The sequence below is a fragment of the Podarcis liolepis genome (assembly GCF_965112155.1).
Source record: "Podarcis liolepis genome assembly, chromosome: 1".
In the NCBI taxonomy this organism is placed as follows: domain Eukaryota; kingdom Metazoa; phylum Chordata; class Lepidosauria; order Squamata; family Lacertidae; genus Podarcis; species Podarcis liolepis.
The window spans coordinates 59,940,438-59,953,231 of NC_139554.1; the positions used below are offsets into that span (position 1 = coordinate 59,940,438).

The 12,794-nt window shown below is 40.2% G+C and overlaps 2 protein-coding genes across 19 annotated transcripts in view; one reads left to right on the forward strand and one right to left on the reverse strand.

The window, feature by feature from the left end:
- The window catches only part of NAV2 (neuron navigator 2), a 537,366-nt gene that overhangs the window by 405,707 nt on the left and 118,865 nt on the right, over positions 1–12,794 (forward strand). For 16 of the 18 annotated variants that reach the window (XM_083461998.1, XM_083461993.1, XM_083461983.1 and 13 more), the window contains 3 exons: positions 4,319–5,432; positions 8,407–8,525; positions 11,066–11,174. In XM_083461998.1, the coding sequence (XP_083318124.1) occupies positions 4,319–5,432; positions 8,407–8,525; positions 11,066–11,174 (1,342 nt within the window). Of the gene's footprint in view, positions 1–2,901; positions 3,454–4,318; positions 5,433–8,406; positions 8,526–11,065; positions 11,175–12,794 lie in introns of those variants that run through there. The other 2 variants (XM_083461990.1, XM_083461991.1) reach the window with 2 other exon arrangements.
- The window catches only part of DBX1 (developing brain homeobox 1), a 206,438-nt gene that overhangs the window by 61,651 nt on the left and 131,993 nt on the right, over positions 1–12,794 (reverse strand). The gene's annotated exons all lie outside the window — the stretch shown is intronic.

A 12,794-nucleotide genomic window follows, 5' to 3' on the forward strand; every position in this document is an offset into this window, starting at 1 on the left:
CCATATTAAACTCTGGAGCTAAATCCAGGGGGCCGTGGGTGCCTTGGCACCCACAATACTATACATGTGGGGGCTGCCCCCCAAAAAAATCAATGGGCAAAGTTGAAGCCCTTCCCCACTGTCCCCATCTCTTCAACGTGAGAGAGGAGGGGCTGCTGTGTCTGGCTCTGGTCGGTGAGGGAGGAGGAGGAAGAAGAGACGCAACTGCTGTTCGGTGTGTGTGACATCACATGTACTACATGCAGGATGTTTGTGTGACATTACACATCTGCATTATGTTGCAGACACCCACAATCTTCAGTGCAAGATGGCACCTATGTTATTAAATGTTACTGCAGATGTAGCTAATCAGACGCATGAATCAGTCATGCTTCTATTTCCCCCTGCCTCACCCAGATCTCTGTTGAAATACACTGCTTTTTTCTCTGAATTAGTAACATGACTACTGTATTTCCATCTCTGGGTATATTTATTTTTGTAGACTAAAATGTAAAGTTGTTGCTGAAGATTCCCTTTATGTGTTTTAACTAAGACCTGAACTGTGTCATATGGTGTCTGGCTTCACACAATCTGCTGTGTGTGAATGAAATTGGCCCAGGTTACTTTATGTGCACAACCCAGCATGCTCTGAGTGGTGTTTGGCGAATAGAGCAGATAGTCATATGCATTAAAGAATTGTTAAACTGATCTAATTTTATTTTCTGCTGTATTTTCTTTAGTTTCTGCTTTCTTGTGTTGATAAATTCCAGACACCATTTAACTATATTTGCTTTATGGAAATCTCTTATATTTATGTTTCTTTTTGGGTACTCACTGTGAGTCTGCTATGTTTGGTAATATTTAGAGGCATTTTTGGTTACTTCTAGCAAAGTCACATAGATAGTGAGAGAGCAGCTTGTGTTTGACAAATGATGGGAAATTGCATATATTTTCTGTGGCATTTATTATAGTGCAATCTCTCTAGCATTTCACAGAACAATTCAAACCATATGCATCTTCTCATTGCAAATGGTTAGGCTTGCGTTTGCAGTGAAGACATTACAGGAGCGGATGAAATCCAACCTAGCTGTACTGCAGTGTATATTGGCATTCAAACAAGACCACCATCATCTGTGTAACAGAAACACTTGGAATTAAATAAACTCTAGGCACAGCACTTGTCTATGAAAGAGGCAAAGTGAGTGGTTATTCAGCCTAGCTGTATTTTGAATTTGAAGACATTTCATTTGTTGTCGATAAAAGTCAGCAATGGTTCTGCAAAAAGAATAGAGCTTCACAAAATAAGACAAATGGGATTTTAACTCATCATAAAATCAGTTGAGTGTTCAGCAGGACAAAGTCAGAGCTAATTGAAATGAAACTTTCTTTAGGAAGTGAATTTTTTTATGATGTATTGTTGAGATAGGGCCAAAACAATTTACCACACTGAGCAGCAATTTTTTTAAAGTAAAAACTGACCAAGAGATGGAGGCAGGCATGTGGTAAAGTCCTCATGCAAGTGCATCTTCTTCCAGAAACTCCATATTGGGAGCTGATGATGAGCAAGACAAGTCCATCCATAACAAAGTTGTGGCTTAAAGTTTCCCATATTCCGCTCTCTGACCACTAGAAGTTTCTTCAGAGAATAAAACATAATGTATACATAAAAGCAATCCCCATTAGGTTTTATGATGAGGTGATACAATTCTCATCATACAGATACAGATATAACAGGTTTAAGGATGAGGGCATTGTTTATTTTTAATTGAGAAGGCAATGTGTGATGGCTGCAGTTTATAGTTGTGAGGAAAAGGAAGACTAGAGAGATAAAATAAGAGTGGGAGATGGGAGAAGAGGATAAGAATTGAGAGTAAGTAGGGAGAGAGAAAATGAGGATCAGGGAATGGTACAGGAGACAACAAGTTATGGGTGGGATGGATGAAGAATAGCTTTGCACAGTTCAGGGCTACTTAATAAATTACAAAAAAAAGTTTCCAAAAACCTCTCCTTTAAACACCACAGCAGCTTTTGCAAATAAATTTTACAAATTTACAAGTGAACAGGAACTTTTACTAGCCTGCTGCTCATTCATTGCTAGATGTTGAGAGGACCGAAAAGCATTTAGCCCTACCTAGATTTGATTCTTTCTTATCAGAGGCAACTACATGAAAAACATAGTAAGAATGTATCTTTTACTGAAACATATCAATAAATCCTTAGTGGCTTAAAGGCTTAATTGACACTTCGGCATTAAGACAGATCTGAGGTCTGTGCACATACTACAGTGGTACCTCGCAAGACGAATGCCTCGCAAGACAAAAAACGCGCAAGACAAAAGAGTTTTCCGTTTTTTGAGTCATTCTGCAAGACGAATTTCCCTATGGGCTTGCTTCGCAAGATGAAACGTCCTGCGAGTTCTTGCGAGTTTGTTTCCTTTTTCTTAAAGCCGCTAAGCCGCTAATAGCCGCTAAGCCGCTAATAGCCGCTAAGCCGCTAATAGCCGTGCTTCGCAAGACGAAAAAACCGCAAGACGAAGAGACTCGCAGAACGGAATAATTTCGTCTTGCGAGGCACCACTGTACGTTGGTTTACAGTCAATGGTACCCTTGAGCTCTGCCCTTTTAGGTGCATTTAGCATAACTTGTGAAAGAGCCCATATGGGTTGACGATTCACCAATTTAATGTGTGTGCTAATTAATCCACGAAAGGCTCTTCTCCCTGCATCTGGGTCTGTTAATAAAATTTCTCCTGCGCCATGCCTTTCTGTGGCTCCTGGCATAACACTTTCTGGGGAGGAAACTGCAGCAGAGACCGTCCAGTTTTAACGGGTTGTGGTTAATAATCCAACACACTGGAAATCTTCCCATATCCTAGCAATGCCTTCTTTCTATAAAACAAGCGTACACATCTGCTCTTCTAGTTAGGACGTAACAGTGTGAAATGACCATGGGCTTATTACAAGAGGGTTCTCCTGGAAATTCACATCCCTGCTACGTAAGGAAGATGGGTGTGCTTGGAAATTTGAGGTGGTCTGGTATGGATCATGAGAGGGAGGTTAACAGAGCTTTATCTTCAGTGAGCAGCCAAAAGTGAAGCAAAACAGCCTCTGTGTGGCTGCAGCAGCAGTTAGTGATTCACAGAACAGCATTCACAGTTTCCCCCCCACAAACTGCTGCAAACATTCGCTCTCAGCCGTTGTTTATTTTTAAGTTCAAATTTTTTCTTTTTTTCTTTTTATAAAAAAACCAGCTTGAGAAGCGCTATATGCCGTTTATTGCTAGAGGATCTGGGACGGCAGGTAAAAGCCGTTAATCCCCAGCAAGCTCCTGGGCAGACTAACAGTCAGAGATGACAAAAGTTAATTGGAAACATGAGCAGCATAGCAGAAGACATATTTGCAGTAATTGGGATGTAATGTCTCCAGAAGAGAGAGTTTGCAAAGAGTAACTTTAGAAAAGAAGTGGCTCTCAAGAGGTGGGTAAGCAAGTGTGGTTCTTATGCTCTCGTATTCATTGAATGAGACGCTTTCAAACAGACAGAATCCATAAGAGATTTGGACTTGCCAAGGAAGCATTTTCAGCTAGCTCTTTTTACTCCAGCTGGTTTCAATTATGAGATAAAGATGTATCGTTTATTGTTGCTGCGTGAATAAGGATATGATGAGTTTCGGTTTTGTGGATTTGGGTTTGATTCAGTGCTTTACTGGACTAGAAACTGAGCTTGTAGTTATCAGAAGGATCTTCTGATAGAGTGTGCATGTGTGTGTTGTGCTGTTTGATCCATGTTACAGTTGGATTTTTGCCAAGTCGCAAACTTCAGCAGAGCTAATTCTGCTCAGTATAAAGCAGACAGTTTGGGTTATAAAGTTTTAATATTTTTTGATTTTCTAATAGTATGCTGTTAGTGTCTGATCAGGATACTCTGACACACACTGACCATGTGCATTTATTTGAATGTAATTGCTGTTAGGTAACATCTAAAATACATTATTCTCTATTATTTGGTAAGCAACTAAAAGTAGACAAGGTGATTCATAGCAATAAGAAACAGAAGGTCCCTGCCAGAAGGCTTAAAAAAACACCAACTTAACAATTTTAATTGTTGATGATTTGATCGTGCTATTATTTTACTGCCCCCCCCCCGCACGACCAAAACAAAAATAAAACAGATTTTGTTTTGAATGACCTAGTGTTGTGTTCAGGTCATATAAAACGTTACCTCAGTATTTCGTAGCTGGTGTTAGATGTCAGCATTTTGTGAAAGCAAGCTGTGTTCACCTGAAGACTTTCCAAAAACCAAGGCATCATGATTTTCTTTTCTTTTTGTTCTCTGTCTCCAGAGCCAGCAGACAATTTAGCCTCTCAGCCCACAGGAATGAATGAAAATGCACCACCTTCAACCCAAAGCAGCAGTAGCAACAACATTGCCGGTTGCAATAACTCCTCAGCCATCCCCCAGCCCAACTCTGCCGTTAAACCCTGGCGCAGCAAGTCACTCAGTGCCAAGCACACAGCTACGTCTTCCATATTATCAGTAAAACAGCAGGTCCAGGAACCTCCGAAATCCTCTCCAGAGATGGTCAAACCAACTCCCAACGGTCAGAAATCCATGCTGGAAAAGCTGAAGCTTTTTAATACAAAAGGAGGCTCCAAAGCAGGAGGGTCATCCCTTGAATGTCCGGGGTCTCGGGACACTAGTTGTGAAAGGCTAGAGGCCCTCCCTAGCTTTGAGGAAAGTGAAGAGATTGAAGCTGCGAATCGGAACGCAAACAACCCCCCATCAAACAGTCCCAAAATTGCACTCAAGGGAATTGCACAAAGAACGTTCAGTCGGGCACTGACCAATAAGAAGAGTTCCCCAAAGGGCAATGAGAAAGAAAAAGAGAAGCAGAAGGATAAAGAAAAGGAAAAAGGCAAAGACATTGCCAAGAGAATATCCGTAACCGAGAAAGCAGATGTGAAAGAGGAGCCGAAAGAAGAACAGATCCCACCAGCTACAACCGAGATGCCAAAAAAATCCTCCAAGATCGCAAGCTTTATCCCTAAAGGAGGAAAGCTAAACAGTGCCAAGAAGGAGGCACCTGCCCCTTCGCACAGTGGAATACCAAAACCAGGGTTGAAAACCGCCACAGGGAAATCCTCAAGTGCCCCAAGCTGTTCGGCAAAGGATGGCGAGAGAAGCCGCAGTGGGAAGCCTGCCTCAGGCCTCTCTCATCAGAAGCCCCAGCTGGACGGCAGGAATTCCAGTTCCACGTCAAGTTTGGCCTCCTCTGAAGGGAGAGGCATTGGAGGGGTGCCTGCTCTGAGTACTAGTAGCAGTACCCAGGCTGTCAATGGGCCCACAGGCAGTACCACACAGACCACAGGAAGCAATACTGTGAGTGTTCAGCTACCTCATCCGCAACAGCAATACAGCCACCCGAATACTGCCACAGTAGCACCATTCATGTACAGGTAGGAGCAACTTTTTAAGCAGGGTGTGTCAAGTCTGACTCGCTTAGCGTAGTCTGCTTCTTCTGTGGCATGCTTTCTCTAGAAGTAGGAAAAAACCTACAATAACAACTTGAGTTTGGTTTCCACCCCAAACAAGCGTTCCAGATCCTAATAAGCAGCAGACTTGTGGTGTGCGTAGGACAGAGCTTCTTTTTATTTGTGTCTCAAGTTAACAGTGAAAGCGACACAAAAGAAGAAATACAACTGTAATGATAATAATAATAATAATAATGGTAAGATTATGGTTTGGTTACATTTTGTGCCAAACCTTAATAACACGGGGCTGTTCAAGGTACAAAATGAAAAATCCCTCACCACAACTATATAGCGATTATAGAGATGTTTGGAAATTGGCAGAAATGTTTAAAGCAGATTGCTGAATCCAGATAAGACACAGATGCTGTTAGTGGTAGGTTTCTCAGCCTAGATGAGTAAATTACATCCTGTTCTGGATGGAATGACACTCCCCTTGAAGGAGCAGCTGTGTAACTTGGGGATGCTGTTGGATCTGGCATTGTCATTGGATGCAAAAGGGGTCTCAGTGGTATGAAGCACCTCCTACTAGCTTTGGCTGGAAGCCCAGCTGGCTTTGGCTGCCTATGTTCTGGTAACCTCCAAGTTAGACTAGTGCAGTGCATTGTACATGGGGCTGTCTTTGAAGTTGGTTTGGAAACTACAATTAGAGCAAAACGATGGCAACTCAGTTGTTACGTAACTGGGAGAAAAAGGCATTACCTTATAAAGCTAGTTCTAACCCAATTGTGCTGGCTGCTGATTTGTTTCTGGGCCAAATTCAAAGTGCAGGCTTTCACCTTTAATGTCATATACAAAATCAGGACTCCTATGCCTAAAGGACTGCATTTCCCCATATAAATCTGTCCAGAACCTGAGATCATCATGTGAGACCTTTCTCTGTGTGCCACCTTCAGGGGAGGTTTGGAGAGCGACAGTGAAAGAGCAGGCCTTTCCTGTAGGAGCTCCTCATCTATGGAATGCTCTCCCCAGGACAGCCTGGTGTCAACTTGGCATTGTTTTGGTACCAGACAAAGATTTTTCCCCCTGGGCATTTTCTCTTATTATATTTTTAATAGGTTTATATATTTTCTACTGTATTGCTGTGGCAATTCATAAAGTTAATCAACTGACTCTGGCTGAAATGCTTTTTAAAATGCACAAACATTTAATTCAAGGTTAACAGACTAATCAGTTAATGGCTACATCCCACTATCATGATAAACTGCACATATAGTACCCCCCAGGCTTGTACACTCCCCTGCCCCTCTCCACAGTTGGAGGCAGCAATGCTCCTGAATGCCAGTTGAGGGAAACCATAGGAGGGGGTTGTGCTCTTGGGTTTGGGTCATGCTTGTGGGTTTCCCACAGGCATCTGGTTGGACACTGTTGTCACAGTGTGCTGGACTAGATGGTCATTGGTCTGATCCAGCAGGTTCTTCCAATGCAACTGTGATGAGGCTCTCAGAAGCTTTCACTGCATCTTATTAGGTTGTCTGAACCCACCAAACTGATTTGTTTAAAACAAGCCAATTTCAAACTGTGTTTTATGAAGTTAGCTTGCTTCAACAACCTATAGTTAAGATTAACTACAGTTTTGTGTTTGGACACAAGCTAAACCGTGGTTAGCTGCAGTCAGAAGTGAAAGCTTCCTAACTCCTCCTTGTGGCTTCACTGGAGGAGGAGAGCAGACTAGGGAGTACACAAGCTTAAGGGAAATTAGCTGGTTGCTGTCATGAGAAAACGTAGTTTCTTGTGATGTCTGGACATTGCTGATGACTTTAAATTTCTTCTTGCAGTATTGGGAACATCTTTGATTTATTTCTGAGGACTCTGACAAAGTGTGTAATGTACTTAGAGGGTCATGAATGAAGCACTATCTAGACTGGATTTTCTGATACTTTGCGTTCATTTGAGAACATAAGATATATTAAATCCTTCTAAAAATAATAATAAATAGGAATGTACATAATAAGAATACTCCTTCCCAGCATATGTCATTCTGTAGTTAATGAGCCCATGGAAATAAGCCATCTGCTTAACTTTGCATCAAAAGGATTCCTATCTGTTTTGGCATCTCTCACATGGCAGTGGGATATGTAAACTATACCTTCTGTATAGTTCCAACATGAAAGTCAGCATAGATTGACATGCACTGACTGTTAGTCAAGAGTAAACTATTCACACATTGTGGCTCATACCCAACCCAGCCGAGGAGTTGATTTCTTCTTCTATACCAACCTTGCACAGGCATTAAGAAAATCATCCAAACCACATGCTGAGCTACTTCACACAAAGAGTGAACCATGTTATAGCAGCTGTCATGTGGTCACCATCACAAGTAAACCAGCCCCTAAATTCTAGAATAAAAATTAACAGAGATTTTTTACAAAAGCACTAGCAAGTTATATGCTGCTTGAATATGATAGATCTAAAACACTATGCCTCTTGGAGGAAAGGTGGTATACAAATGGAACAAATACTTTAAATTAAAAAAAAGAAACTGACACAAACATCCTGCATCCCATTGCCTAAAGTAGTCTCTGTTGTCATAAGTGATGGCTGGATCATAAAACAGCAATAAAGGTTGTTGACCAGGCTGAACGCTTAATTTAAAAATGTGAAGGTATTTGTATAGCCAGTCTGTGGGCCTGCAAAGCCTGTATTTGACAGTGAATATTTCATATATTTTTTACAGTTGAGTGCTTGTTTCCATTTCTAGGACATAGCTCAACATGGGACTAATGAATTATGTAAAGTCAGTCTGCTAGTATATCCTGGGGAGAGGACACAATGCGAGATGGCAAGTGTACTTGTATTGGTACTGGAATTCTTTTTTGCCATATGAATGACTACATCTCTCTCTCTCTCTCTCTCTCTCTCTCTCTCTCTCTCTCTCTCTCTCTCATATTTTGAACTTAAGATCCCAGACAGACAATGAAGGGAATGTAACGGCTGAGCCCAGCACTGGAGGGATGAGCACGAGCATGGATTCTGCTCCTTACACTAAAACTACACAGCCTATTTTAGAAGATCTTTCTGGTAAGACTTACATGTGTTGACTTTGTTAATACAGAGGAAAAAAGGATGGGGCTAAATGACATCATTAGTTACCACTATCTCCCTTCTGTGATGGGAAGGAGATTAGTGTGCATTTTTATTCTGATTCTGGGTGAAAAGGCCCTGCCTAACCTTCCCAGTCCTGTTCTTTGGCTGCAAATGTGGGGACCATTTTTCCAGGATGGGCTGGATAAATCCTTAAAATTTAGGGGCTGGGAGATTCACATTGCATGACCAGTAGAGAACATTCTCTGTCTTCATTAAATTTATTATTTTATTACTCCTTTTTGCCACCATGGCAAACAGTGGGAGTCCTGTTTATTTATTCAATACATTTGTTAGTTGATGTAAAAATAAATCTCTATATGGTTTACATAAAATATAACCATGAAGGTATCAGTATAAAAGTAGAATAACAATATTCGAATAAGACTTTTTGAAAGCGAAATACAAGCAGAGCAATACTATATACCATATATAAAACTTAGCAGTGCGTAGAGCCCTGGAAAGCTTGAATAGACATACATAACTTAAAGAGGTGATTAAGGCTGGTTACTTTACTCTGCTGCTTGAACTAACTGAAGGGCATTCCAAAGGGTGGATCTATCACCAAGAAAGTCCACTTCTGTGCTGGAACCAAGTGATAGTATGTTGGTTAAGAAATTGCTAGCAGAGCTTCAGCAGAAGATTTCGAGGCTCATCTTGGTCTATGCTGGAGGAGGCAGTCTGCTGTTATTATTTATTAATTTATATACCACTTACTTGCCAATATGGCTTCTAAGCAATTGTTCAGGGTCTTAAATATCAACAACAAAGCATCGAACCTGGCTCTGTAGCCAGGATCTTTCAACACCAGTGCAATTGTGCAAAGCTGGGTGTCCCACTTTGTACTAGATTATGCTGGTGAACTAGGCAGAAGGGTAGCTCCACATACTGCACATTACAGTAATCTAGAGAGGGTTACAAGTGCATGGCCAACTGTGGCGAGGCTGCTCTTGTCTGGGAGTGATCATAGCTGTTGAACCAACTGAAATGACAATGGGCAAGCCAAGCAACTGTAGCCATCTGGGCCTCTAGTGAGAGATTGGCTACCTAAGGTATATAGAAACACATATCAGCATAACCAGTAAGGAAAGATATGCATTTCCCATGTAGTGGTGCCTCAGGAAATCTTCCAGACCTGAGTTACACATCTACAAAAAGCAAATAATAGCTAACTCGTATTGGTCCTTTGTCATCAAAACTGGAAATGTTTTATTTTAGCACACTGTAACTTTTGATCAAGCACCATGAGAAGTGGGACAACAGTTTCACAAAGACAGATGGTTAGTGGCATTCAGCAGATAGTCTTATAAATTGTAGGCTGCTAGCAAAATAAATTAGGGTGAGGAAGAAGCAATATGGAGATAAAGAATGAATGAGCTTCTGAATCTGTATAGTTAATAAAAACCACTTTAGGACAAGCTTTCTCATCTCTTCCTAGGATACCCTCATCAGATCAAATAAGTTATGTATTAAAAACTCAGGCTTCACTTAGGTTAATGAATACATGAAAATGATTTTTCACTTTGAATCTGTGATTCATTCCATGAATTAACAGAGTTCTCCTTTCCGTTTTGCAAGACAAGTATTTGCTGTACAAAAGATCATTGTTAAAAATTCCTCAAATATTACGCAACTTCCACATTTTCCTACAAAATTCAAAATGTGAGGAAAGTATGCCAAGAAGATGTCTACTTTAATTTCTTGCACAAGAAATCGTATTATAAAAGAGAATAACAGTTTTGCAAGACTGAGGAGTCCTTGTAGTGTCTTTAACACACACACCCAAAAAAACCTGGATCACTAAAACTTACAGGATTGCAAAAGCTACTCTGTAGTTCATTTTAAATCAAGACTCATAAAAGTAGATTTTTGGAATCTGATCCTTTGTTACAGTCCTCATACTGGTGAGGGTTTAGTTGTTTCCCTTTCAGTCAGCCAGCATGATAACTGATACGATGCAAGGATGTGTTGAGCGAGAAAATTCATAATGTTTCAAGCTAAAGAACTGTTTGGTCAACTAAGTCTGTTCAGGCTCCTATAAGCAGCATTTTTTATTTTATTTTTTTAAAAGGTAAGGTTCTTATGTTCAAAAGTGACTGAAGTATTCCAGTTATCAGCATTTTCAAACTACAGTCTTTATCGTGCCGTACTATATTCTTCTGAAATGCACTGAGTATTTGCTTTAACAATTAAGTGATGAAGAATATGGCTTAGGAAAAAGACCTTGTCGGAAGCAACAATAATATTTTGGTATATTAAGCATTTGATACTGGTCGTTGTGGAAGGGATCCTCTTAATGTCATTAATGTGCTATTGTACATCAACAGTAGGTACCCATTCCATATAAAACTGATGCCAGTGTGCATTAACTGTAAAAGAAGGAAACTGCATTTGGGCTGGAGCCATAAAAAGATGACAATTTCTGTTGGTAATAAAATCTAGTTGTTTTCCCCTCTAACAATTATATTTTTTCATAGGGGAAGATCCAGAAGCTCGACGATTGCGAACCGTCAAGAATATCGCTGATCTTCGACAAAACTTGGAGGAGACCATGTCAAGCTTACGAGGGACCCAGGTTTCTCACAGGTGGGAGGAATGAATTGCTTCTCTGTTCAAATAGAAGAAGAACTGTGGGGGCCTGTTTTTCCTGTCCTTGACTCAGTTTTTGCCCCGAGAAACGATTTAAGACTGGTAATGACAAGCATTGACTAAACTAAGCATGTATTGTGCTTTATTCTTTTTTTAAAACTAAAAGCCCAGGTTCTAAACTGTCTAAAGATGATGGAGTAAATTTTGCTAGTGGAGAAAACCTGACTGTATATAGAAGCCTAACCCTGAATAAATGCTTGTTACATACTTTAGTTGATGTTTGAATAAAAATGTGCAAAGGTTACTACTTAAAATGTTACTTACGAGAGACTTCAATGCATTTTTACCAGATTTACAATATTGTGTTTAAACAAGCAGCTGAACTTTACGTGACCTGTTTGATAAGGTGCATAGCTTGAATTCCTACCTGCTCTTTGGTCAAACAAAGCCTTATAATTTTTTTAAGCGATGTACATGTATATGATTTTTAAGAGAAAAGCAACTTTTAGGACTCTCCAGTAACATTTCAGAGATAAAACAAAATGTCTGTTGTTAAGCCAATACTCAGTTAGATTGCCAACTTAAGTTTTTAACAAAAGGTTTTGGAAGGAATATGACGTGCAAAGACATTCAAGAGCTAGTTTAATTTGACTGTTAAGCGGTTGGATACCTCTTAGCATAAGATCTCAAATGAATTCAACATTTGAAAGTTTGCCTGGAAAATTCAATTAATTTAGTTCCTGCACTTAGGAACTTCCAGCACATCAGTTTTCCTTTTGAAGTTTAAATTAATACAGTGGCTCAGTGTGATTAATGACAATTACTATGGAGTCATTAGACTTGCTCAGAACCCTGTAGCATACTTATTGTTCTGGCAGATAGTCAGAATGAAGGCATTTTGCATGTTTCAGTGCCCGTTCTTATAGTATACGTTATGTAACTAGGAAATAAAATCAGCCACAAAAGAAATAATGAAGACCCATATAGTTCAGTGGTAGAGCAAATGCTTTGCATGCAAAATGTGCCTCAGTATCTCTAGGTAGGGCTGGGAAAGACTCCTGCCTGAAATCCTGGACACCTGGCACCATTCAATGACATGGAGTTTGATGGATCAATGGTTTGACATGGTATAACTCAGATTCCCAAGTTCCTCTTTTCAAGCAGTAACTGTAGAAAATGATTGAAGAATAGTGTACAATGTTTCTTGTTAATCAAAGAAAGGCTGCTCCCAGTACACATCCACAAACAAATATAAAATCTGGAAGAATACTTGGATCTTACTGCAAGAAACCTTAAAACACTGCCTTGGGACCAGAGTGGTCCTTCCATTTTCAAAAGGGCTGGCAATATAGTGAAGGCAATTTCCTCCCATCCTTTCTCTGCATCTTCCAGGATCACCTACCACATAGGTCTGGAGGGTCCTTCAATATTCCAGCGCAGATTTTCAGGGGACATAGGGCACTGCAGATGGGGAAATGAAATCAAACATAAAATTCATTCGCAATATCACTGAATCCAGGCCATTGTATACACTTAATCCATTTTTTTGATGATCAAATTAGCATTTCAGCTAACTGTTAAAGGAAGCTAATAAAACCACAAGAATGTGACATTCTG